Below are 27,977 nucleotides of genomic sequence, written 5' to 3'. Positions count from 1 at the left end.
CTGCAGTCTCCGTTTGGCAGCAAATTGGTCTCAAATTGGCTGACTACATCTACGTGTGACGCATCCTATCCTAGCGAGAGAGTGCGTTCAAACCATTCAAACACCTTTTTGGCAGAGTACTATTTTTTAGCGTGCTTCAGACAAAATTTATGTTAATTTCCGCCCGATGTGTGCAAATGTAAACGAGTGTGTACCAGTGGCGCGCATCGACGAATGTAAACAACTCGCTCGTTTTGCTTACGGCGGAAACCGGTTGTTCCATCCGAAGCCAAATTCCGGTAGTTGCAGTTGGTGCTCGTCAATTTCCCTTCCAGTGTTAGTAGTATCGAGTGTTTTGGAACGATGGCGCCTAAAAACTCCGGAACGAAACAGGATGACGAACGAAAGTCGCGCCCATCCGAACCTCCTATCAACGGTGGAAAGTGCCCAATCCTGGATCACCGGTGGGACATCAAGTTTACCGGTACGGTTATCGAAGCGCTGCAATGCAATAACCAGTTATATCCGCTGAAGGATTGTCCCATTTGTCCCGAGATGTTTGGGAGTGAGCCAACATCATCCGAGAACCAAACATTCCATCTGACTGTGAAGCAAACCCGAGTTTCGACCTTTCAAATTGGCGTCGGAAACCGAAGCGACGTACCGGTCTGGTTGGATTCGGTTCTTTTTTTTTATGCCGACGGAAAGCTTGGGAAAATATTAGTCAAAAAGCCGGTGCTTCTAGGAGCAGCGCTCGAAAAGGGTATCAGCAAGGATATTGTCACAGTCGGAGAGATGGTGCTAACGGTCGGCCGAACCTATCGTGTAATTTTGAAGGGAAAGCCGGGGGATGATAACTCCGGAGAGCACTGTAAGCTGATCATCGAACAGTATCGCCTTATGGAGGATGAGTCGAAGGTTAACGGGAAGAGGTACTTACAGTGGTATGATGCCAGTACACATTCTAAATGCTCTCTTTGTAGGACCGAGTTCAATCTGACCAAATTGCGCCCGTTTATAATATCGCCATTAGTTTCGGTCCTGTACATGAACCACTTCAAGATCGATGATTCATCTATGCAGAAAGATCTTCTGAAACTAATTGAAACTTCCAAGCAGGAGTTTTCGCCGAGCAATTACAGCCAACAAATTGATCTTCTAAACCAAATCGAACTGCATCACCTGCTGCAGGAGTTCAGCAAATACACACTTCAGAAACCAGTGATCCAAGCGACGGAATCTCCGCTGCATTACAACATTTCGGTAAATGATCTAGGATGTACCCTCATAGCACATACCTATCTACAAAAATATCAATTTTCCAGATTGAACAATTCGCCGTAAGACCGTCCCTGCTGAGTGAAGACGTCAGGGTACAATTCGTCAAGGAAGAAAAGCCCAGAAATGTGTTCGGATATGTTTCGAAAATTACCGCCGAAATGATCGTAATCCTCGTGGAAAAGCGAGTTGATATCGATGATGTGACACGAGTCGTGTTTCACGTGGACCGAACCACGTTTCAGCTGGAGCAAACCGCGCTGAAACTGATGAAGGAACCGCTGGTCGAGCAAATTTGCTTTCCCACGGCAGTTACCGGCGGTCCTGTGGAGGCTATTGACAGGTAAGTCGCATGGATATGTGTGTGATACAATTGGGATTGCACCGTAAGTTAAGGAAAGCTGTCCGAACGTCCGGTCACGACCAACGCTCGCCTGATCTCTCTCACTCTATCTGGTCCGCCCATCGTTTTCTCTGTCCCTGCGCTTTGCCTCTTGTCGTGCCAACCGGATTAGTAGTGAACACCAACTTTGCAGGTTTGTTGTCCGGCGTTCTTTCAACATGCTCTGCCCACCGCATCCTTCCGGCTTTGACCACTGTTGCGGTGTCCAACGTCAAGCCAGTCCACCGCTGCTGGCAACCCGGGTATGATATATTGCAGATAGGGCACGGGGAAATGATGATAGAATAGAATAAACCGTACTGTTATAGCACAGAGAAACAGATGTCACACTCCGCTCGCTTCCCATCGATAACCTTTTTAACGGATGATTCAAATGTTCTGTAGTAGGTCGATTGACCACTCACTGCGCTGGCGTCGTATTTGCTCCTGTTTGACGTTTGCTCACTACCGCCTGAAGTAAATCATATCTGTAAGTATTTATATCTTGGGGCAAGACACTGTGCTGGAGAGTACATTTTTCTCCACAGAGTTGCTCAGAATTCCTCCGGATTGCTCCCGTTTTTGCTTGGGTGTTGCCTGATTCATCGCAAAATCAAAACAACATTGCCCGATATCTCGCCTCTTGCAGTTTTAGGGGTGTTTTTCAACAAATTTCGTCGATCATTGGTGAAAAGAGTTACTCAGAATTTCTCAGAGTTACTCTTGTTTGCACAGTGTCTTGCCCCTAGATTTATATTCAATATCATTCCTAAATTAATTCCAAGACAGCTTGTTAGGACATAGTCGCTATTGATATAGTGCGTGCCATTCAATAGTAACATTGGGCTTATTGAAAAAACTTGTAATTAGAAGGCACGAAATGTTGCTAATTGATAAATTGAGAGATGAAATTTGTGGAAAATTCGCGTTCTGGTGGAATTCGAACCCACGACTCCGTATTCGCTAGACGCGTCACATGGCGCAGTTCTCACTTGTAGTCAGTGGGCACAAACGGGAGTGTGCTGTGGATTGGCATCTAAGCCGAAAGAGAGATGAGTCGTGGGTTCGAATCCCACCAGAACGCGATTTTTTTTTTCACAAATTTCATCTCTTAATTTGTCAATTAGCAACATTTTGTGCCTTCTAATTACAAGTTTTTCCAGTATGTTTCAGTGTACCAGCAAATCTGGTAAAGTGCCAGTAAAATGGGCAATATGTGTCATTTTGAACATTGGGCTTAGCTAGGGTTACCGTAATCCGGGGTCAAATTGATCACTTTAAAACAACTTTTGCGGATAACATCAGTGTCTGTTCAAATATTGCCAAAAGAATTTCTGTAAAACCAGTACCCAGTGGATCTCAATGGAACCACGTGACAGAATTTTGTTCAGCAAATTTAAACTTTAAGTTAAATAACTTCAAATATCAAAATATCGGAAATGCCACTTTGGGGCGAAATTGATCAGTATACAATTAAGCATCGGTTGGAAAGGAAAACTTCCTTCACCGTTTAATTTTGCTTTTCTAAAACCGAATAACGCGTCTAAAATCTTACAACTAGTGAATTTAATACTTTAAATGCAAATTAAATTTCGAAATTTCCCCCTTAAACGCCTAAAGGTAGGCAATTTCATTTGAAATAAGTGATTTCTACTACAATAAATGACTATTTCTTCATAAAATGAACTTTTTATAACAATTTCATGTTCTGATTAGCTGCATAACATCCCAACCAAGGCTCCACAAAAATGTTAAAACAGAGAATTCACGGGAAGTCCTATTTGCAATTGATTGTTTAGCAGCAATGATTTCAGCTAAATGAGAAATACATTGCAGATTCCTTGAAAAAATAAGGCAAAACTAGCATTTTTCTAAAAAATTAAAAGTCTACACTCATCTCTAGACATCTACGAATCAGATGACGTAAAAAGTTTAAGATCATTACGACGCTTAAGCGTTCCTAGTATGGAATTACAATGTAGTACCTGAGTGATCAATTTCACCCCGCTGATCAATTTGACCCCGGTTTACGGTACCAATACGTGAGTAAGCCGAGAGACGAACCAGCCAAGGGCTGAAAGTCTCTCAAATAAAGATAAATCAATCAACGTGAGTAAGTACCACCGATGAAGAATTATTCGCAACATTAAGCTAGCTTTTTGAACATATATACTATGAAATACGAGTTGCGAAACATCTTTGGGATAGATGGCCCGCCCGACGTGGAGATTTGGGTGACCAATGTATGGTAAATTTGTTAATTATTCCTAATTTTAGCATATCAACACTGGAAATCACCGGTGTGTGTCTCAAAAGAGCCCGGAAAACTCTTCCCAACAAATCTAAAAGATTGCGGTCGATCAGACGAGCTGCGATCCCGATGTGCACTCGTAGTACGAAGGATGGTGCCGGCGCAGGTGCACACTACCAAGCGTGTGGAAACCTGGACACCGAGAGTCCGAGAGAGAATCTCGCTCAGAATGCTGATCAGCATTGTTGGGGACCGAGCCCGCAACAGATTGCAGCCCGGCAAGTTATTGCAAAGGAGTTACCCACATTTACCGGAAACCTGGCCACTGTTCACCAGCTCTTTTACTAACACAACCCAAGCGTGTGAATATTCACATGCAGAGAACTTGGCCAGACTGCAGCGCAGTTTGAAGGGGAATGCACTTGACCTGAGACGAGACTCGCGAAGAGGAAAAAAAGCAACGTCAAGTGCAGCCCAACTGAGCTGTCAGTTGTAGCCCGTTTGATTACGTTACCTAAAACGAGGAAAGTATTGCTATCCGAGATAAATTCTAAAGCCAAAATTCACTCCGAGCAGCATTTTCTTCTACTGTACTGTCAAAAATAAATTGAAAACTAAATATTCCAATGATTACTTTGCTTGGCGATTGTTGGCGGTGCAAAATTTCACCTCAACATGATGTTGTGCATGAATGGGATTCAGTCACACTGCATGTGAGGTAAGGGTTCATTCACAAATATCATAACGCCAAAATTGGCCTATTTTAACACCCACCCACCCCTTCGTAACACTGTTTGTATGGGAAGAAAAATAATTTGTTCGGGCTGTAACACCAAGAAGGACACCCACCCACCCCTGCGAGCGTTATGACATTTATGAACAAGCCCTAATGCGGTCACGTACGTGTTTGAACCACCAGCCCAAAACATAATGTCAACACAGATAGGAAGAAGAAAAAAATAACAAAGTGGAGAAAAAGAAGACCGTCTTCGCGAGTCTCGTCTCAGCACTTGACGTAGTGCGTAGTCGTTTGCTTCTTCCTGCAGCCGTTCCGCACGTTATATTTAGCTACCCTTGAGGCGCGACCCCATAGCCGAAACAGGATGGGCTCGAGACTTTGATCGGATATATCATGGCGGTGCAAAACCTGAGCGATCACCTGGAGGTAGGCGGACATCAGGCTCATCCAGGGGGAGCGACCCCAGTCAACACACGATCGCATATGATGTTGAAATCACAGAAAACACACAGATTCAACTTCTGAACATTTACTCACTTCGAAAGTAACCAACAAACTGAATTTTCAAATTTTTCATTTTCGTCAACTCGCCTGCTACGATCATCAAAACATGAATTTCTCTTTTTTTTCTTTTCTAAGGTTCTATACACTATTCTCTACACCCTTCAAGTTCCCTACATTCTTCTCTACTCCTACACTTCATGAAAACACGTGGTACAAAATCATATCTCTGAAGTTCTCCGGTTTCCGAGATTCCCTCATTGGTCTACGCTTGGTCTCCTGGTTGACGTGCATTTCTTCAGAACGGATTTCATCTTGTTCGTCTTCTTCGTTATTTTCTGAAATTAAAATTTATTTAGGTTATCTGAGAAAATAGTTTCTTAAAAAAAATGGTTTGTTTTTTTTTTTGTTTCTATACCGTTGCTGTAGAGAACGTTATCTCGAGCGGCGATTGCCGGGTCTTCCGGAATCCTAGAGTCGCGCTTGACATCCCGGACGTTCCTCGTCATTTGTACCCCACTATCGTTGCGAATGACAACTTTAGCGCCTTCTCTAGCCAGTACTGTATACGACTCCTTTGAAAAAGTAGGATCAGTTTTGTTGCGTTGAAAGATGGCCACAACAACTTTGTCTCCGACAGCGATATCAGCGTCTTTGGCTCCTCTATGTTCGTCTGCATAATGTTTGCTGATAAGCTTTGCCACTGCATCGTTTTCTCGTACTTCTTCACCGTCAACACCCGTTGCTGATTCCCAGAGACAGGGGAAAGTACCTCTGTACTTCCACCCGACCAGCAATTCAAACGGAGTGATGGCCAATCGGGAGTGCTGTTTCAACGTGTTGTGTGAATGAACGTAGATCTCCAACGCATTTCTCCAGCTCTTTCCATCCTTCTTTGCTCCTGCCATTGCCTTGATGATTCCCTGGTTTTGTCGCTCTACTAGCCCATTCGTTTGTGGACATAACGGAATTGATTTGCGAATCCTTACACCTTTCGATTCCCAGCATTCTATAAACTCATTTCCTTGGAAAGGAGGGCCGTTATCGCTTTGGATAATTAACGGGAGGCCCCACGTCCAAAAAATCTTGAAAAGTGCTGCGTTTGTACTCTTCGCGTCAGTACACTTCAGTTCCACCACATGTAGATATCTCGAAAACGTGTCTACGTGTTTAAGTCTCATGGATATTTCTGTGATACGATTGGGATGTCATCGTTAGAAAAGGAAAGCTGTCCGAAAGTCCTAGATCTATATAGCTTCGCCGCCCTGCGATCCTTCATCTGGAAGGGACTATTCAGGTTTTTTTTTAATTCTTCAATCTAAGTTGTTCAACATAGATTGTAACGAAAATCATCTGCTTCTTGTTAATCTTGTAATACAGACAAGGGTCCACGTTGGATCGGGAAAGTTCAAACTGCCGTATCGCTTCATCTAGCTGTCTCTTCCACACCCTGCTTGACTGTTTCAAGCCAATAGCGCCTTTCGTAACATTCAGACCTTTATATCCTTCTGGTTGATCCATGGTTTCTTTCTTCAGATCGGATTGGAGAAACGCCGTGACGGCGTTTATTTACTTCACGTCTAGGTCATGCTGCACCGCCAGAGCCATCAAATAACTAATTGTTACGTACTACCGGACTACGGGCGAGTTCAGCTCTGCATAATCGATTCCTGGACGTTGTAGGCAGTCTTTCACCACAAGCCTGGTCTTGTACCGGGATTTTTTCCCATCTGCTCCTCGCTTTGTCTTAAAATCCATTTGTTACGGGCAAGTCATCCTTCCTTCGGGCAAGTCATTCAATTCCCACCGCAGTAATCCAACGTTCACGATCTGGTCGGTTGGCCGCGTCGCTGTATGTAGGTTAACGGAACACTCATCGCATAAATTTGAAGTTTCGATCTGCTGGGAATCGCCAGGAACAGCAAAAGAAAACATAATTGCTGTGCTTTCCGGGGATCCTACGCTCCGGACCGCGCTGTGCCTTGACCGTTGCTGCTCGTCAGCTGGTCTGGTAGATTGCGATGGGAGCACAGAAACGAACATCGATGACTCGCTTTGGGGAGTCCATCAAGGTAGCATGCTGGTACTAAGTAAGTTTCCCGAGTGGTCCTTACCATTCCCTTTGTCTTCGGAAGGCAGGTAGGGTCGACACCACGCCTGCTTCCAACTGCACAGAAGGACGTGCCGACATAAGGCCTCCACCTGCCCCGACCCTGCCGAGGACCCCTTTCCAACGGTGGGCTCGGATCCAACCTAGTAGACCGACGCAACGACAGTAACGCTACCATGATGTTCTCCCCGTGGCCATTTAACCGCTGTAAGGGTCGATTTCGACCGCATGGCTCTGGTATGGACCTACGTTGCCGACTGCGAACCCTAGCCATTCTCCGAGTCCACGCGTAACCTCCTCTCTGTAGCTCCAAGAGGATGGGGTGATAGCCGTTGAAACGGCATTCCAGTCAAACTCATCCCTACACATCCTCTGGACAAGATTGTTCGGCTAGGTTACCGTTAAGGAGAGATGAGGATATAGCAGCAGGTAGCTGTGCACACAGTGCCAGCGTCGTAAGTCCGATTCCTTCCCCGGTTAGCCTGTCGGAGGCGATAAAGGACGGAGCGTGGTTTATGGGGGCCATTAACCAAAATCGAGACGGGCTGCCTGCAATGGCTGTGCAGCAACTTGATAAAATCATCGACTTGTGTCGTCGAAGGCCAACATAAGTAAGGAAAGGTCCTGGGTTCAATCCCTGGCCGCCCCTTTCCTCCTACTTTGTATCTTTCAATCTCTTTCTCTTCTCTACATATACAATTCATGTACAGCGTCCTTTCGCTCGCTTTTTAGTTGCAAGTCCGCTAATTGCAAAATTTGACAAGTTTTTGCAATTAAAAAGCAATCAAGCGTCAAATTTGTGCTGTCAGTGCATTTCGATGCACTTTAGTGTCAAAGTGACGTTGCAATTAGCGAATGGTATTCGCTCGTTGCAATGTAAACATGTTGCAACGAGCGAACGGCCGCTGTACAAAATGATTGCGATCATCACTTCCTTCCCCTTCCCCACATTGACCTGCAACCTGACGTGACAGGCGCCATTGTCGCCTAAAAGTAGAGAATCACCAACGCTCACACACTGAAGATGTCTGCTTAGTCCCGGCAGATATCTCATTGGTTCCTTGTGTGAGTGTAGCTGGTCTGGCGATACTGGAGTAGTTTCCACGGGCAGTCAATCAAGCTCAAGCTCAAGTAAGGGCCTTGAACAGGCCCTGTTGCGACTTTGAAAGTCGATGAACGAGGCCAAGAAAGACTACGAGAAACTTGTGGAAACTGCAGCAGGGCAGAATCGGCGAAAGCAGTACGACGTCTACCCCCAGACGGAGGCAATCGCATTCACAGGTAGCCCAAAGAGTGTGTCATGCAACTGCTTTTCATAAGCACGAAGATTCTATAACACTAGCCCGAATGACACTAGCCCGAACGACACTAGCCCGAATGCACCGTTAGCCCGAATGTCACTAGCCCGAATACCACAAGCCCGAATCGAAATTCATCTATCAGTATTTTGGTAATAATAGAATATGGAAGAACAGCGTATGTTCCAAGGAAGGAAAAACCTCTGCCGGGGCGCTAAAACGATGATGGTGCTAAAACGATTTGCATCAATAAAACTTGAAAGAATAGCCGATAACTTAAAGAAGGATAAACCTCTGCTGAAATTGTTAATCAGTATTCCCCAAAATACCTTATGCTACCATTCGAGCTAGTGGTATTCGGGCTAGTGTTACATTCGGGCTTGTGGCATTCGGGCTAGTGTCTGTCGGGCTAGTGTCATTCGGGCTAATGTTACAGAACCCTCACCGAAGCGGGTGAGGTAGCTGTCAGGTGAGGAGCTGCCAAGTGATGCCCGCAAGGCTAGGCGATTACAGCGACCGTTCGCTCGTTGCAAAATGTTTACTTTGCAACGAGCGAATGCCATTCGCTAATTGCAACGTCACTTTGACACTAAAGTGCATCGAAATGCACTGACAGCATGACTGACAGTACAAATTTGACACATGATTGCTTTTTAATTGCAAAAACTTGTCAAATTTTGCAATTAGCGGACTTGCAACTAAAAAGCGTTGCAACGAGAGGGTTTGCAACGAGCGAACGGACGCTGTACTAATCCCGAAGGTCGGCAGTAATTCCGGAAAGCTGGGAAGGGGGAGGGGGCTTAAAAGGCTGGCCCGTCCCGGATGAAAGGGAACAGGGGGTTGCGATCGTTGTAAGGCCCTACGCAACCACAAAGTAGGGAGGACCAGGGGGAGGACCCCCATTGAGCGGAAGAGAGAGCAGAAAAAGGGGCGTACGGACACCAAATGAGCACCGCAGCCGTTTGGCTACGGAAGGGCCTGGCAGGGACACATGAAGCTAAAGGTTGACTGGTCAGTATGCCAATTAACCTTGCATGAGCCACACGCAACCGCCAAACTACCCAAAATTGAGTTCTTCTGACGCAATCCTATAGTTCCGTCCAATAAGCCAAATTTGAGTAAATCGATTAAACTCACACTAGGTAAATTGCCTTTACCTCCAGCAAAAGAATACATATACTTAAGAGTAGGTAAAAATGGCGGCGATATGGACGACGGAAAGATATCCCGTCCAAGAGTTGGTGTCTACTACCTATGAGGGATTCTTGATCGCCAAAGTAAACGAGGTCTTCTTCTGTAGCTGCTATGCGCTTCCGCGGTGCCCGATCGAGCAGTTCACGCAGCGCAGATGCTAGACTGTATGACGACCGTGACCGTGACAGAGCAAAGGCCGGTGGTAATAGCAGGTGACTTCGTCTGGGCCGTGGAATGGGGCAGCCGTTTCACGATCCAGCGGAGTCAGATCCTGCTAGATACACTAACCATGCTAGATGTCGATCTGGCTAATGTCAGTACCAAGAGTACCTTTAGTCGGAATGTAGCGGAGTCGATCACGATGGCTATAGTCACAGCGATTCGCTACAGTATCGACTACAACAGCAGGCAGCGGGTAGAGGAAGAGGCGGCTAGGCCAAGGTTAAGCCCTCGCAGGTGGAAGACATCATACTGATGGTGAACGCGTCGAAAACGAAGTTCATGCTAGCGGATGAAACCACGAATGACAGGGCAAGCCTAGACAACAGTGCTACGATAGACGAAGACACGTTTGAGGTAGTGGAAGATTTCCAGAATAAGCTGCGGGCGAAAAAGATTCACTCCTGCACCAACTGTACCATGTACATGAAGCTAATAATACCGGTGGTCCTCTACGAACACGAGACATGGACCATGCTCGAGAAGAACATGCAAGCACTTGAAGTGTTCGAGCGCCGTTTGCCAAGGGGCATATTTGGCGGAGCCCAGGAGAACAGGGCTGGTAGCGATCAGGTGACAAAATAATAGTGACTTTAGTGACTAAAATTATCAAAAAAGTGACCAAATAGTGACTGAATAGTGACCTCAAAGTTATTGGAAAACTGAATTTGTAGGCTGAACATTCGATGAATTACCAAATTACCTAGAAAATCAATCTATAATTTTCAGCTAAGTCCCAGAGTTTATGATCGTGAATACTTTATTGTTTGAATAATCCTTTTTTGTTTTGTAAAGTGTTCAATTTAAGAAGCCTCAACTATATTCTCCTATTTTCAAAAGCTTTGTTTATAACTGATTGTTGGAGACAGTATCAAAATACCACCTCATCGTACATATTGTACGGCATTGGCGATTTGGTACAAAGCATGAATTGGTCATACGACACCTTTGATTTTTTTGAATTTTGTTGATGAAGTTCAGTACTACAACTATCAAAAACGGGTGCAAAAGGTAAACAATCCATTATATTTGATGTTCTAATTTCGTCAAAAAATTACCGTACACGGTTTTCAAAATTAAGTGTGTTGTTATTTACCAAAACAGGTTTTTTAACAGCTGTTGTAATTTGAATAACAGTTCAAATATAAATTATGATAGCAGTTGCAATCATTGCAATTACTCCGTTACTATGCAATAAATTCGAGTAAAGATTTCGTAAAAAAAGCTCGCGGAACTGGAGGTTTTAATTGAATAAAACTGCTGAATTTAAAGTAGAGATTTCAAAAAGATTTTTAGATAAAAGCTCTGTCACATGCCCCGACAATAAATTACTAAAAGTATTCTTGGTGAAGTAAATGTAAATATTGAATTGTCAAGAATACTGAAGATATTCATACTACACTCCTAAAAAATATAGCCTAAAATGTTTTGGAGGAAATTCTGGAACTGAATGAATCTATAAATTTCTGATGAAACTAATATGTTCCTTATCTTGAAGGGCCAAATGAAAAACTGATCGAATTTTTGAGAAAACATTACAGTATTAGAGCACATTTTGGGAGAGAAACTTAGGCAGATCTTTTGTTGAGTTTCATCATCGCATATATGATGACGTTTTGGTTTTGGCACTAATAAAAACTCAGATATGAACAAAAGATTCTTGAAGAAATGTTTAAAGAAACGATTTGAACAAACTTCTGGATTCATTAAATAAATAAAATAAATAATACATTGTTAGAGTACAATAGATCATAGCAACCTTTGATTATTCGATGTATGACTTTTAGAAAATAAATTAGATCATTCCTTTGTCAACCACCAACCAATAAAGGTGTCTCAAGTTTTCACTCTGTTAAAAGGTTGTGGGCCCAGTGAACCCAAACCGAGAAGATTCTGGAAGCCGATTGAAAAAATCCGCCACGATGGGAGACGACGAGAAGTTCCTCAAGATCAAGCCTTTCGACGGGACGGGTTTCAACAACTGGCGGTTCAGGATGCTGGCATTCCTGGAACAGCTGGAAATCGCGCACTGTGTCGAAGAGGAAGCGGAAGAGGAAATTTTCTGGGAAATCCTGGAAACGGATTCGGCGGCTGTCAAGAAAGAAAAAGAGGAGAAGAAAGCGTGCCGGAAGAGGCAGGACAACAAGTGTCGCTCGGTCCTGATCGGTGCGGTAGCGGATAGTCACCTGGAATACATTAAAGACAAGAGGAGTCCGAAGGAAATCTGGGACGGACTGCATGAAGTTTTCGAGCGGAAGAGCTTGACGAACCGGTTCATGCTGAAACGGAAGCTGCTGGAAATGAAGCACGACGAGCGTTCAAGTCTGGAGTCCCACTTTCTTCGTTTCGACCAGTTGGTTCGAGAACTGAAGTCAACCGGTGCGAAAATGGACGAGGAGGACATCGTGTGCCACCTGATGCTGACCATGCCGTCGTCGTATGAGTCGGTGAACACGGCAATGGAGGCGGTTTCGGAGAAATTGACCCTGGAATTCGTGAAAGGGAAGTACCTGGACGTCGAATCGAAGCGCAAGGGAAGAAGCTCATCGAATCAAGAACCGGAAGACGTCGCGTTTGCTGGTAAGTCCGGTGGAAAGTGTCGACTGAAGTGTTTCGGCTGCGGAAAATTTGGCCACAAACGAGCCGAATGCCCGGAATCTGGACTGCGTCAAGAGCAGGTCCGGAACCACGAGAGGAAGAAGCCTACGAAAGTCGGCGCTGGCGCTGCTGCGAAAACTGTGTCGTTTGTTGCCGATTCTGGGGCGATCTCGGATGAAGAATCGCGGCGCTGGTACCTGGATAGCGGGGCGTCCGACCACATGGCCAATCAACGGGAGCTGTTTGAAAATCTGGAAGTGCTAGAAGAGCCTGTATGGATAGCAACAGCGAAGAAAGGTGTCAAACTGGTCGCTAGGCAACGTGGCGAAATCAACGTGTACTCGATTGTCGACGGCAAGCAGATCCGCATCCGGATGGAGAATGTGCTCTATGTCCCGGAGCTGACGCTGAATCTGATGTCTCTACGCCGGCTGGAAAGTGCTGGAAAGAAGGTAATTTTCCACAAAGGGAAGGTTGTCGTTCAGGACGAAGACGAGGATGTTGTAGCAACCGGAAAGCAAGTTGGTGTTCTGTACGCGATGGATTTCCATTACCTAGCAACGCCAAAACATGCCATGGTAACGGGAAAAATAACCAAGGAAATGGAGTTGTGGCATCAACGATTTGGTCACCTAGGCAGCGGAAACCTGATGAAGCTCATCGACAAGAAAATGGTGGATGGACTGGATCTGGACAGCAGCGTGAAACCTGGATGCTCGCCACCAGTGGTGTGTGAGCCATGCCTGGCTGGCAAACAAACACGAGATCCGTTTGTCAGTCGTGATGCGAAGCGGACAACCCGTCCGTTGGAGCTAGTCCATAGCGACGTCTGTGGTCCCATCTCGCCTGTGTCCTGGGACGGATACCGGTATTTCATCACCTTCACGGATGACTACACCCACCTGACGGTCGTCTATTTGATGAGGTCGAAAGATGAAGCGCTGGAGTGTTTGAAGACGTACGAGGCCATGGCGACAGCACATTTCCAAACCAGGATGTCTCGTCTTCGCTGCGATAATGGAGGCGAATACAGCGGTAAGCTAGTGAAAACGTTCTGTCGGCAAAAAGGTATCCGGTTGGAGATGACGGTTCCGTACACACCGGAACAAAATGGCTTGAGCGAACGGATGAATCGAACCATCGTCGAGAAGGTACGGGCCATGCTGGCTGGAAGCAAAGTGTCGAAGCGCTTGTGGGGCGAAGCTGTATATGCAGCGGTGTACCTAATCAACCGTAGCCCGACCGTTGCTGTGGATGGAAACCGCACTCCGTATGAAGTCTGGAATGGAAGAAAGCCCAACGTAAGTAATCTTCGAGTTTTTGGGTCAGAATGTTTCGTCCACATCCCGAAACAAAAGCGGAAGAAGCTGGACACAAAATCCGAGAAGGCGACGTTCGTCGGATACGCACCAAACGGGTACCGTATTTGGAATGGAAAGAAGGTCTTCGTTGCTCGTGACATCGTGTTCAACGAATGCAAGATGAGTCCGGCTCCACTGGACGATAGCAAAAATGACGAAGAGCAGCTGATCGTGATTCAAGACTGTGTGCACCGACCGGCTCGTGTCGCAGAAGAGGACGAAAATGAGCCAGTGATCCATGACGAGCCTGAAGCTATCGCTGAAGATGACCTGGATGATACGTTGATGGACGAAGCTGCCGGAGGTGATCTGGATGAAACTGAGGTGCGTAAAAGCTGTAGAAATCGTGCACCTCCTATCTGGCATGAGGACTACAACATTTCGGCTTTCGCGCTGAACGCCGAAGAGTATGTGGACAATATTCCAAGCGATATGGAGGAATTGAAGAAGCGCGATGACTGGCCCCTATGGAAGGACGCAATCGAAGCTGAAATGGCATCTCTGGAAAAGAACCACACGTGGGTACTGACCAAGCTACCCGCTGGGAGACGGCCTGTAGGCAACAAATGGGTGTTCACTATCAAGCGTGACGGTGAAGGTAAGATCGATCGTTACAAAGCCCGACTAGTTGCGAAGGGTTTTACGCAAACAAAAGGTTTCGACTACTCGGAGACTTATTCGCCAGTGGCAAAGATGACGACCTTGAGGATTCTGCTAGCATTGGCGAACCAGCGGGACCTGTACGTGCATCAAATGGACGTGAAAACCGCGTTCTTGAATGGCGAATTGACGGAAGAAATTTTCATGCGGCAACCAGCAGGCTTTGAGGCGGGAAACGATCTGGTCTGCAAGCTCAACAAGGCGATTTATGGACTGAAGCAGGCATCCCGGAGTTGGAATATGCGGTTCCATAGTTTCATCACCAGCATCGGATTCAAGCGTAGTCAGCACGACCACTGTCTGTACCACTGGTCGGAAGGAGAGGTGACCATTTACCTCGTTATATATGTTGACGACATCCTGATTGCTGGGAACTCGATTGCGGCGATCAACGGATTGAAGAAAAGATTGTCCCGAGAGTTCGAGATGAAAGATCTGGATGACGTGAAATGTTTCCTTGGACTGAACATCAACCGGAATAGAACGAAGGGCGTTATGACGGTTGATCAGAAGCAGTACGTGATGAAGATTCTGCAGCGGTTCGGGATGGCAGATTGTCGACCTTCTGCTATACCGATGGATCCTCATCTGAAGCTACTCAAGTGTGAAGATCCGAAACGGTTCACGAAGAAGCCGTACAAGGAGCTGATCGGTTGCTTGATGTACCTGATGGTGACGTCAAGGCCGGACATCTGCGCAGCGGTAAGTTACTTCGCGAGTTTCCAGTGTTGCGCGACGGACGAACATTGGACACACCTGAAGAGGATACTGATGTACCTGCGAGCTACTGCCGATTATCACTTGGCTTTCCGGCGATCGACGGATTCGGAAACACTCTCCGTGTTTGCCGATGCGGACTGGGGCAACAATCCAAATGACCGGCGATCCGTCTCTGGGTACGTAGTGAAGCTACATGGCGCAACGATTTCGTGGGCAACCAGGAAGCAGACGTCGGTGGCATTGTCGACCACTGAAGCGGAGTTCATGGCTCTTTGTCATGCTAGCTGCGAAGCGATGTGGGTGGTGAACCTCTTGAAGATGCTCGACGTGTCAGTTGCCTTACCGGTGACTGTATATGAAGACAATCAGCCGTGCATTGCCATCTGTGAAGAACCAAGAAAGCATAGAAGAATGAAGCACATTGATATACAGTACTTTTTCCTGCGAGACCTGATCCAACAGAAGCAGATCAAACTTCAGTACCAGCCAACCGAGGTTCAAATAGCGGACTTGATGACGAAAGGCCTTGCTGCTCCACGATTTGGAAAACTTCGGACGATGCTGGGATTGATCAATTGAGGCGGGATGTTAGAGTACAATAGATCATAGCAACCTTTGATTATTCGATGTATGACTTTTAGAAAATAAATTAGATCATTCCTTTGTCAACCACCAACCAATAAAGGTGTCTCAAGTTTTCACTCTGTTAAAATACATAAATAAAATAAATTAATAAATTCCAAATAAGGCTGGAACAAATCTGATTTTCATCTTTTGTCACTTTGCTCGTTGACTCGTCAAGGGGGGGCATGATAAATAATAAATGTAATTTGAAGAAAATTTACCCAAACAATTAGGCAAAATCGCCAAACTCAACGGATTTGTTAAGAAATTTTCTCAACGACTCTAATTTCACCTTAGAATTTATAAAAATTTTAAATATTTTGTTTGCGTCCCCTTCAAAATGTCGAATTCTGACCAAAATTTACCGAGGAGGGGGGGGGGGGGGGGGTGACATGAGAGAAAATTGAAATTTGTGTCAGCCTTTTAGGAAGAGCCGTAGAAAGAAACTACACTTCGGTTGACGGTTAAACTAGGAATGAAAATTTTATTCAAAATCTATATTACGCCTACTGTGATGGGTTAGGCGTCGCTGTGGGTTACATATTTAAATTCAAATACTGCACGCCTACTGCTACTGACGACACTCCTCCTCGTGCAGATCTGGATTGACTCCTAATTGTTTCCGGAGGGTCTCCAAACGCACGCGATGTAATGGCTTGGTCAACAGGTCGGCGAGCATCTCTTCTGACGGACAGTACTGCAAATCAATTTGACGTTGTTGGTGTAGATCACGAACGAAGTAGAATCTGGTTTCGATGTGCTTCGTTTTGCGCTCCATACGGTCACTCTCAACCAATTTTATGCAGCTCTGATTGTCTTCGTACACGACAACGGGATCAGAAGAAGACACTCCAACATCCTCCAGCAAACGCTTCGTCCAGATGAGTTCCTGGCATCCTTCTGCGAGCGCGACCAATTCAGCTTCGGTAGAGCTTAAGGCCACACACGATTGCTTCCTGGAACTCCACTGAATGACGCCTCCTCCGAACATGATCAAATGCCCAGATTTCGATTTTCGATCTCGATGATCTCCGGCCCAGTCTGCATCAGCATACATCGAGAGACCGGCGGTGGTAGCTCCAAGTGCTAGTTTGAAGTGACTTGTCGCTCCCAAATACCTCAGCACCCGCTTGGCTTCGTTCCAGTCTTGCTGATTTGGACAACTGGACTTTTGCGCCAAGATTGTGGTGCTCACCGCAATATCCGGACGCGTATGTAGGGCAACGTATAGTAATCCTCCGATCAAGCTCAAATATTGGCTGTTATTCGGAAGCTGCTCCTGCTCCTCCTCCTTCAGCTGCAAGTAGCCTGGGTCGAGCGGAGTCTTTGCCGGCTTGGCATTCTCTAAGCTGAACCTTCCGAGAAGCTTCTGGATGTACGCCTGTTGGTTGAGCTTGAATCCATCCTCACAACGTTCAACTTGCATCCCCAGGAAATGTCGGACATCGCCAAGGTTCTTGATGGCAAACTCCTCCTCAAGATGCCGCAAAATCGAACGAAACTCCTCCTCGGATTGTGTAACGACAATCATGTCATCCACGTATATGAGGATGTACGTGAATGTTCCTCCTTTCTTCCGGATGTATAGGCACGGATCGGCTTTCGATTGAACGAACCCCATCGCTTTGAATACGGAATCCACCTTCTTGTTCCATATGCGCGCGGACTGCTTGAGGCCGTATAGGCTCTTCTTTAGACGACAAACGGTGCGTTCGGTTCCGGAATGGAAACCCTCGGGTTGGCGCATATAGATGACTTCATCCAGCTCTCCATTAAGGTACGCCGTCTTGACATCCACATGCTTCACGACCCAATTGTTGCGGGCAGCGACAGTCAGCAGCACGCGAAACGTGACTTGCTTCGCCACGGGCGCGAAAACTTCGTCGTAATCGACACCAAACTTCTGCGTGAAGCCTTGTGCTACAATCCTCGCTTTATGCCGTTTGAAATTTCCTTTCTCGTCCTGTTTGGTTTTGAACAACCACTTGCAGCCCACTGCACGCTCGCCGGGTGGCAAGTCAACTAGCTCCCATGTGTTGTTTCGCATTAACTCACGATACTCTTCCTTCATTGCAGCTCTCCAGTGGTCAGCGTCTGCGGATCGCAACGCTTCGGTGAAACTGCGGGGGTCATCGCAGCCCTTGCTCACGAGACAGTTGCTGGTCGACGCTCCTTGTTGCGTTTGCTGCTGGCTCGCAGCGGGAACCGATGCGACTCGTGAAGTACCGGCGGTTGATCGATCCTGATGCTGTTCTGAAAATTGGTAGGAGGGCAGGCCTTTGTTCGGAAGATAAAAGTCATGATACTTGCCTGGGAAAACGCGCTCCCTGCCGCTGCGCCTCAACACCTGTGACTCGGGTGGATATGAAGATTTTTGCGGGGGGAGCGCAATGATTGTCACGTCACCGGATGCCTCATCCGAAAGATCGCCTTCGCTGGTGTCTGCTTGCGAAAAGTAGTTTGAAGCATCGGACTCGTCCGACTGGTCATCTTCGGACTGAACCTCTTCCGGATCGGGTCGCTCATCTGGTTCGGGCGACTGAACGACGACGACTTCACCTGGTGGTTCTTCAAAGTCAAGCTTCACAAACGTACGGACTGGTGTAGGCTTCCTAAGTGGAGCAGATGCCGGACTTGGTGACGGCACATGAGACGGCTCACTGATGAAGACGACGTCACGACATTTGAAGACCTTCCTGGACACAGGATCGTACAGGCGGTATGCCTTCGTGTCTTCGTCGAATCCTACGAGAACGGATTCCTTCGATTTGGCGTCCCATTTGCGCCGTTTTTGCTTCGGGATGTGTGCCATGACCTTGGCACCGAACACACGGATGTGCGCCAAATCCGGCTTGCGGCCACTCCAAGCTTCTTCCGGCGTTTGCTTGTGCCCTCTGGTCGGGGAACGGTTCACCAAGTATGTGGCAGCTGCCACCGCTTCGGCCCAGAATGCCTTGGGTAGATTCGCCTCAAGCAGCAAACATCGAGCCCTCTCGACAATTGTCCGGTTCACGCGTTCCGCTAAACCGTTTTGTTGCGGGGTATACTCCGTCGACGTCTGGTGCCGGATGCCCAGTTCCTTCAAGCGTTTCTGGAAAGACTTATTAATGTATTCCTTACCATTGTCCGTTCGAAGAATCTTCAGTTTGCGTCCGGTTTGACGCTCAGCTTGAGTGCGGAAATGGTCGAATGCTTGCAGAACTTCCGTCTCGGATTTCCTCTCCAAGAAATAAACGGAAATACGCCTCGTCTTATCGTCGGTAAAGGATATGTAGTACCGACTACCGCCCAACGACGACTCCTCCATGAGTCCACAGATGTCGGAATGTACTAACTCCAACACTTCGCTGGCTCGATGTCCCTTTTTCGGAAACGGTAGACGAGACTGTTTTCCCATCGCACAAATAACGCAATTTTCGCATTTCGCCTCGCTGAACTCGATGCCAGAAGCCAGTCCATCCTTCAGCTGCTTTAGTCCGCCGATGTTCAGATGTCCCATTCTTCTGTGCCACACTTCCATACCACTTGATGTGCACGCCAGCGACGACGACGACGACGACTTTTTCTCATCGAATCGAAACAGACCTTTCTCTACATCGTGGCAACCCGTTGCTATGACGACGCCTGATGGATCGATCACCTTCACACCGCTTGCAGAAAATTGCACCACGTGGCCGCGGCGAACGATTTGACTTACCGAGAGGAGGTTATTCGACATCGACGGGATGAATTTCACATCATTCACTTCTATCGGTGGGCTTTCGGGAGAGCAATTTGCATCCAGTTTCGCTAAACCGGTGGCTACGATGGTCATAGCAACATTATCCGCTGACACAACTGTGCCGCTTGCTGCCCTGGCGTTCACCAGAAGGCTTTTATCGTTGGTGAAATGGTCCGACGCTCCTGAATCGAAATACCACGCTGTGGAATCTGCGCCGTGGTTCGTCGACAAAACTGCACTGAAAGCTGACCCTCGGTTCGCTTGACAGTCTCGGGCGATGTGTCCAAACTTCTTGCAACGTTTGCACCTGGGTCCCCTCGGCTGCTCGGCTGACTTCTCGTGTGCGCTTTGCGGTTTTCTCGCCGGCGGGCCCTTTTTGCCAACAAACGCTGTCTTGTCCCTCGTCGTCTGCACTTCCTGGAGTAATTTGGTTTTTATGCTGTCGCCGGTGATCGCCGTTCCAGAGCTTTCCAGGGCCATAATCATCGGTTTGTACTCCTCCGGCAGTCCGGCTAGCAGCAACGTTCCAACCCATTCTTCCGATATGTCGAATCCAACACCCCGGAGCTGGTGGCCCGAGCAGGGAATGAGAACTAATTGAAAACAAATTGAATTATTTAGATATCACGATTTTTGATAACAAAGTGAGTTTTCATTTTGTATGACTTAAGTGTTAACATAACAAAAATGATAACAAAATAATGTACTGGAATGTCTAATTGAAAACAGAATGAGTTCTCATTGATAACAAATTGATATCTCATTTTGTTATCCACATTTTACGACTTGATATCATACGCAGTTCTCAGGGAGTTATCAAATCTATAGGGTAATAACTAAAAATTTATAACAAATTTAGTATTCATTTTGATATTTTATTAGATATTAATTTACATGAATAAGTAAACATTTAAATGAGATCTAATTTTAAATTCAGAAGAATCTTGTGATTGAAAACTTGTTTTGTTTGATACGATCAGAATATGGCTCCTATTAATAGCGTAGTATTATCGAGTATGGGAATCGGATATGATATCTTCATAGATATGCAGCATAACTATACCATGATTCAACTAAAAGATTAATGATGGACATTGAAGTTACAAAGAAAAGTAAATTTCGAGTCAAAGGACAACTGCACGTAATATTTTTGTATAATTATATTTCAGCTTTTCCTTCTGATTATATACACTGCAGTATGTAAAACAAATGTGGGAGATGTTCACGACATCCCAGAGCCACAGGCATCGGGACTCAAATGAAATGACATCGAGCAACGAATTGAGTCGCATTCGGCTTTTCAGCTCTTTCCTTCGTTACCCGGAGAAAAATCATGACATTGAAAAAATAAGGCATCCGATTGGAAAAATATTTTGCTTCATTAATTCTATCGGGTTTGGCATAATGATCAAATGGCATAATCTGGTATAACAGTCGTTTGGCAAAAAGGCCGTTTGGCATAACAATAAGTGAAATGGCATTTATCATTTTCATGTATGATAAATATCTGTACACTGAAGTTTTTTTTTTACGACGGTAATGGTCCCGCGTAAAAAAAAAACCGCGTAAAAAAAACCGCGTTATTTCAAGACCCGTCGTAAAAAAAACCGCGTTATTTCAAAAAACGTCGTAAAAAAAGTCAAGTCACGTTAGATGTGGTGCTGACTATTTTACGCGTGTTTTTGAAAAAACGCGGATTTTTTTTACGACGGTTTTTGAAATAACGCGGTTTTTTTTTACGACGGGTCTTGAAATAACGCGGTTTTTTTTAGGACGGACCGCGTAAAAAAAACCGCGTAAAAAAAAACTTCAGTGTATTATTTTCAACAAAACTGTATCAGACATCATGGGATCATTGTACGGAGCTACGACGAACCCTTTTTCTCGCGAGAAAACTTTATAAAGGTAAAATATGTGACCTTCGACAGTAGAAAGACCGTGAATTACTTCGGTTGGCAATATCCAACTTCTTCTTCTCTTCTTCTTGGCGTAACGTCCTCACTGGGACAAAGCCTGCTTCTCAGCTTAGTGTTCTATGAGCACTTCCACAGTCATTAACTGAGAGCTTCCTCTGCCAATGACCATTTTGCATGTGTATATCGTGTGGCAGGCACGAAGATACTCTATGCCCAAGGAAGTCAAGGAAATTTCCTTTACGAAAAGATCCTGGACCGACCGGGAATCGAACCCGTCACCCTCAGCATGGTCATGCTGAATACCCGTGCGTTTACCGCCTCGGCTATATGGGCCCCTCCTCAAATATCCAACTTCATTTGTCTTTAATTTAGAATTATGCCAAATGAACATCATGCCAATCGGCTATAATGCCAAACGACTGTTATACCAAACGACTATTTTGCCAAATGACTATGTATATGCCAAACGACCTAAAGTGTGAGAAAATTTTGAACAGGGGAACTCTCGTTATTTCCTTACGAAATTGCGAATGGTGCTGTTTATAAATATAGAATTGGAGAAATAATCACCCTGTAGTTCAACTTTTTTATTTGACAATATGTTTAGATTGATATAACTGATATTGGGGAACTTTTGTATTCTGGACAGTTTTGTTCTCTTCATCATGGAAGGCTTTTTGAAACCTGTTGAATTCAACGTTGGCCTCAAATCTTTCCCATCCACGCTAAGCTATACGACCAAGTTTCAGGCAATTTGGCCGATGAAAAACTCCTCATAATGAAGAGAACAACGCTGCCGATAATGACCAGTCGCCCTTAAAAGACTTATTAAAGTTCAAGCCAATTTAAATCAACAGCATGACCTGACCATTACCCAGAATCAGCAAATTATAAATTTTGTGTCAATATGGAAGTACAACACTCAGCTAAATAGATTTAACAAATATTATATTCACAAAATAATTAATGTTAATAAAGCATGTTATTTTGGATTTTTGAAATCAAATCTTGTTATCATTGAGTTTTTGAAATGATAACAAAATGATATCTCAATTTGATATTAAATAAAAACAATTGGGAACGAAAATTTGTTTTGATTTCATTTTGTTATCAATAACAAAATGAGTTATCAATTTGTTATAGGTTTGTTCTCATTCCCTGCTCGGGGGGCAGTTGAAACGATTTGTGTTACGTACGTGTCGATGGAGTCACACGCGGCCAACGTGGTGGTGATGAGCTTCCTGAGGAGTCCTACACGCCGGGTCAGGCCGGTGTCTTCGAATGCCGCCTCAAGCTTCGCCCATACCGTTTTTGCGTCCTTCACGTGTACGTAATTGACGGGGTCGAGTAGAAGGATTATTTTAGCACGCGCCTTCCTATCCTTACGTGCGTCCACCGCCGGGAATGTTCCGTCAGGGTTGGCTATCGGCTTCACTGCTTCCCAAAGGTCCTCGAGTTCCAAAAATGTCTCCACCGCGAATTTCCACGTGGTCCAGTTTTCCCGGCCGGCCAAACGTTCGATGCACGGTAGCGTTGACGAAATTTGAACTGCGTTCGGGTTTCCTTGTGGGTCACCGATTCCGCGGACTCCTGCGGCATTTTCCGGCGATGCCATTTTCACTTTTCTTTGATTTTTCCTACTTTTTCACCTGGCCCATAACCTTTTAGGAAGAGCCGTAGAAAGAAAACTACACTTCGGTTGACGGTTAAACTAGGAATGAAAATTTTATTCAAAATCTATATTACGCCTACTGTGATGGGTTAGGCGTCGCTGTGGGTTACATATTTAAATTCAAATACTGCACGCCTACTGCTACTGACGACACAGCCTAATACTCTTAAAAAAACTACCACATTTTGTTTCACTAGATTGTTATAAAATATCACGTGCATAAAGATTTTCATCAGAAACTCTCAAATGAAGTTCATCATAAACTCTTTTGGATTTCAGCAAAAAGCTGCTGAATAAATGGCGTCACATCTACGACCAGTAATTTCATCATAAATTCATCTCGCATTTGTAACAGAAAATGTTTGGCAAACTCTAAAAATAATTAAAAATATTCGATTAACTCAAGATAACCCAATTCGGGGGATTACAACGCACTATATGCTATCAAGATTTAATCCAATAAACTTAATGCACCATTGATTCATAATTAGTTTTTGAATTCATGGACATAGGGTGATATAATTAAACTGACATTTTAAATGCAGGAATATTTCAGTGTTACTTTTCAAAAGTAAAGTAATTCTGAAATTCAGTGGCGTTTCCCTAACCTCAAATCTACGTGTTCAACGAACGTAAATTCTTGAATTTTCTCATCAAATTCGCTTGTAACTTGTAGAAAATGATGAAAATAGTTGTGTTCGTCCATTTTCAATATAATTCTGTTCATGGGTTCTCCGTAAATGCAAGTTTTAGGGTCATTGAACAGATAAAAAGTGAGGTTACGAGGCGCCACTGCTAAAAATCATATATAATCTTAGCTACAAATCCATCATCACTTCTCTCGAATACGACAAAAATTGTAATAAGTCGATATTATAATGTTGTAATAAGCGGCGCAGCCTAAATTTTTTTAAAAGCAAGGTTTCTGAGGAAATTTTAGCATTGCTGTTTTACTAAAACTCTTATATTCTCAATGTTGTCAGAATCACGAAAATAGTGACTTTAGTGACCATTTTACTGAAAAAAGTGACTTTAGTGACTTTTTCATGCAAATAGTGACTTTTTAGTGACTGACTCGAAAATAGTGACCAAATCACTAAAAGTGACTCGCTACCAGGCCTGCAGGAGAACGGTATGTGGCGGCGAAGAATGAACCACGAGCTCGCTGCACTCTACGGCGAACCTAGCAACCGGAAGGTCGCAAAAGCTGGAAGGATACGATGGGCAGGCCATGTTGTGAGAATGCCGGATAACAACCCTGGAAAGCTGGTGTTTGCAAGAGATCCGGATGGACAGCGTGCAAGATGGGCGGACCAGGCGCAGAACAATCTGGCAAATGCAGCTGTCGACGGAGGTTCTTCCTTGGCGCTCCATAAAGCAAGTTTAACACAACAACCGTTGAAGATAGATAGACGTAGACGTAGATAGATAGAGATAGACGTTAAGTGTGAAACTAAATGAAAATAATTTAAAGCGTAGGTCTACATGTTCATGGCCAATTAGTCTTGTAGAGGTTTTCAGAGCCGCCATAAAACCTAATACGTTTTTTTTTGGTTTTATAATGGTTCTAAGAACCTCTCCTAATATTTTTGACTAAAACATGTCTCTTGGGAGACTGTCAGTTTTGTACACCGTCTATTGTTGCATTGGTCAGTCTGGTGAACTTCTCAGAAAAGCCGTTCTCGTCCATGATTTTCCATAACCCTGAACGGCCGATACTTTCTTGTGTCATCTTAAAATCGAAGGAAACCTAATAATCAAGGCATTTATGGAACACTTTTCCTTCGATCAAGATCCAGCGTTGTCAATAGCGGCCGTTGTAGACTGGCCGCCAGTGAAGCCCCGACTTGATCACTCCCTTTTATGCTATTTTGAGTTTATTTCAATTAACTTCTTTCTGTTTTCCAGCTTCGAATGGTTCCGTCCGGGCATTACATCCAACAAAGAGCAGATGGTGGCCGTCATGAGCATTGTCAACCAGACTTCGTTTCCGGCCCCGTACATCCTATTCGGGCCTCCGGGCACAGGCAAAACCTCTACCCTGGTGGAAGCCATAGCCCAAGTCTACAAGCTTCGGCCAACTGCAAACATCCTGGTGACGGCCACGTCCAATTTTGCCGCCAACGAGCTGACCTGCCGTCTGCTGCAGGTCATCCCGAGCAGCAGCATTTTCCGATACTTTTCGCGTACCAGCGGCAAAAAGATCGACGAAATCAACTGGGATATTGTTGAAGTTTCCAACTTGGCTGGAAGTTCGACCGGAAACATCTGCCATGAGGACATCTACGGCTCCCGAGTGGTGGTGACTACCCTGACGATGGCCGGTAGACTGGTGCAGGCGCGAATCAATCCCAAACACTTCAGCTATATATTCATCGATGAATGCGGAAGTGCTAAGGAGATCACCTCGTTGATTCCGATAGCTGGACTTGCCACACATAACCAAGAAATCAACGCCAGCATTGTATTAGCGGGCGATCCCAAACAGCTGGGGCCAGTTTTGCAGTACGAGCTACTCAAGCAAACCGTTCATGGTCAGTCTATGCTCGAACGTTTGATGAACCTTCCCTTGTACGCTCAGGATCCGGAGACGAACGAATACAACGGTAAGGTTGTATCGCAGCTACGTCAGAGTTTCCGCTCTCATGCCAAACTGCTGGAGTTTTGCAACCAGCAATTCTACAACGGGATGCTTCAAGCGAAGGCTCCAAACGACATTAAGGAGCGCGCCGTTGGATGGTGGCGTCTGCCAAACCGAAAATGTCCAATTATTCTGCATCCTATTGATGGCCTTGCGGAACAAGACAAGTACAACTTCAGCTTGTTCAACCGGAAGGAATGTTGGACGGTCATGTTCTACGTTGGCGATTTGCTGAACAAAGGAATTAACGGAAGGTCGGTAACGCAGAGTGACATCGGTATCGTTTCACCCTACGTTCAGCAGGTACGGTATCTGAAGAATTGCTGCACATCGCGGGATTGGACAGACATCGAAATAGGGTCGGTCGAGCAGTTTCAAGGGAAAGAGAAAGCCATCATTCTTATTTCCACCGTTCGATCTCGGTGCAAAAACGTAGGATTCTTGGCCGATGCCGCGCGGCTAAACGTTATGCTTACCAGGGCGCGGTCGCTCATGATTGTGGTCGGTAATCCGGAAACGTTGGGGCTGGATCCGTTGTGGAAAAAGTTTATCAAATTCTGCCGCCAAAACGGAGCGATTGCCAGGTCGCATGACCGGAAGCCGAAGTTGAACGGGAAAGAAACGAACAGTGATAGTGCGATAACTGCCTTGACGGGCGAGTCTGTGGCGTCAATGAATTCGCTGATGGCGGAGATTCCAGACGACTGGTTCGAGGGGATTAATATGCAGGAACTTCACGCAATAATCGATAGCTTCTACCGCCTCGACCTAGATCGTCAAATGTAGTTACTGTTGTGAAGTTGTCTTTTTAAAATGTGAGCGTTAAGTTTGATGTCATTTTAAGTAAATCATTATCGTACAGTAATTCTCATACATATTATTTCAGCTATCATTCATTAAATTTATCCCAACCGAAATTTCTGAAAGGAATCCTGATAGAATTTCTGCAGAAATCTTCGGTAGAATCCCTGTATAAATCTTAGGAGGTCTTTTTTACTTAATCTTTTTTTTTTTTTTTTGACGTTTCCACTATGTGGAGAGCTCGGACATAGTTGATCTGTTACTGAATCTTTGGAAGAATATCCGAAGAGGAATATTTTTAAGAACTTCCTGGAGGAATACCTGGAGAAACTTATTGGGAATCCTTGGTGGAATTTATTAAAAAATATTGAGGGATGTATAAAAAAATGTTTGAAGAAATCCGTTAATAAAATCATTGGAGTATTTTCTGAAAGTATTCCTGGAAAAAATTGTGGCAGAATTTCTTAAAAAAAACTTGTAAGAATACTTGGAGAAGCACATAGATAAGCGTCTGCTAAGATCCCTAAAAAAACTATTGTGAACTGTAGAAATTCCAAGGAAATATTTTCAAATTAATTTTCTAAAGAATCCGTCCAGGAATTTTTGGCTTTATCCTAAGAGGAAATGACAGATACATTTCTGGGGCAATACATGGAGGAATATCAGGAGAAAGTTCTGAAGGAATCTCTGTAAGAACATCTGCAGTGATCTCTGGAATTTCTGCTTGAATCACTGAAAGTAGTAATGCAAGATCTTTGGAAGAATTCCTGCAGAATTTTCTGGATGAATCCATGAAGAAATTTCTGAACACATTAATGTGGAAGTTTTCAATGGAATCCCCAGAGCAATTATTTACCAAATCTATCTGAATTGAATGAATTTCTGGAGGAATATCGGGGAAAGGTTCTGAAGAAACTACTGGAAGAGTTTATTAAAGAATCTTTGAAATATTTCTAAAGAAATCTCTGAAGAAAATTCTGAAGAAATCTCTGGAGAAATTTCCGTTATTTTTTATAAATGAATTCCTAGAAGAATTTCTTAAGCAATTCCTGATGGAGTTTCAGAAGAACCCATAGAGATCTACGGAAAAGAATTCTTGGAGAAATTCATCAGAGAATACCCAACTAACATTTATTGTGAATGTAAACGTCAACAAAGCGTCCTTAATACGGCTTGATGCTGAGTTACTGTGTTGTACATATGGACGGAAGCTTCTATGCAAGCCCTATACCAATGAATCTGGCGAACTTAATCAGCTTGTACATGCTGCGCGATCAGCTTCTATGCCACCTAGCCATAGCTCTTTTCTCGG

At 44.9% G+C, this 27,977-nt stretch overlaps 1 protein-coding gene across 1 annotated transcript; it reads left to right on the top strand.

Annotated features, from left to right (window-relative positions):
- The first annotated feature begins 4 nt into the window (after nucleotides 1–4).
- LOC109403373 (putative helicase MOV-10) lies at nucleotides 5–27,779 on the top strand. The gene is made up of 4 exons (XM_029875740.2): nucleotides 5–911; nucleotides 963–1,242; nucleotides 1,305–1,600; nucleotides 25,132–27,779. Exons 1-4 carry the CDS (start codon nucleotides 343–345, stop codon nucleotides 26,648–26,650), a joined length of 2,664 nt encoding a protein of 887 aa, XP_029731600.1. The 5' UTR covers nucleotides 5–342; the 3' UTR covers nucleotides 26,651–27,779.
- The last annotated feature ends 198 nt before the right edge of the window (nucleotides 27,780–27,977 follow it).

This window comes from Aedes albopictus, chromosome 3 (assembly GCF_035046485.1).
Source record: "Aedes albopictus strain Foshan chromosome 3, AalbF5, whole genome shotgun sequence".
Lineage (NCBI taxonomy): Eukaryota > Metazoa > Arthropoda > Insecta > Diptera > Culicidae > Aedes > Aedes albopictus.
Note: the sequence above shows the minus strand (reverse complement) of the source record. Positions and strands in the feature narration are given on the sequence as shown.

Coding starts and splice junctions, on each gene's coding strand:
- LOC109403373 (XM_029875740.2), top strand. CDS start 343: ATGGCGCCTAAAAACTCCGGAACGAAACAGGATGACGAACGAAAGTCG. Junction 1,243..1,304: donor CGCTGCATTACAACATTTCG/GTAAATGATCTA, acceptor TCAATTTTCCAG/ATTGAACAATTCGCCGTAAG. Junction 1,601..25,131: donor CCTGTGGAGGCTATTGACAG/GTAAGTCGCATG, acceptor TCTGTTTTCCAG/CTTCGAATGGTTCCGTCCGG.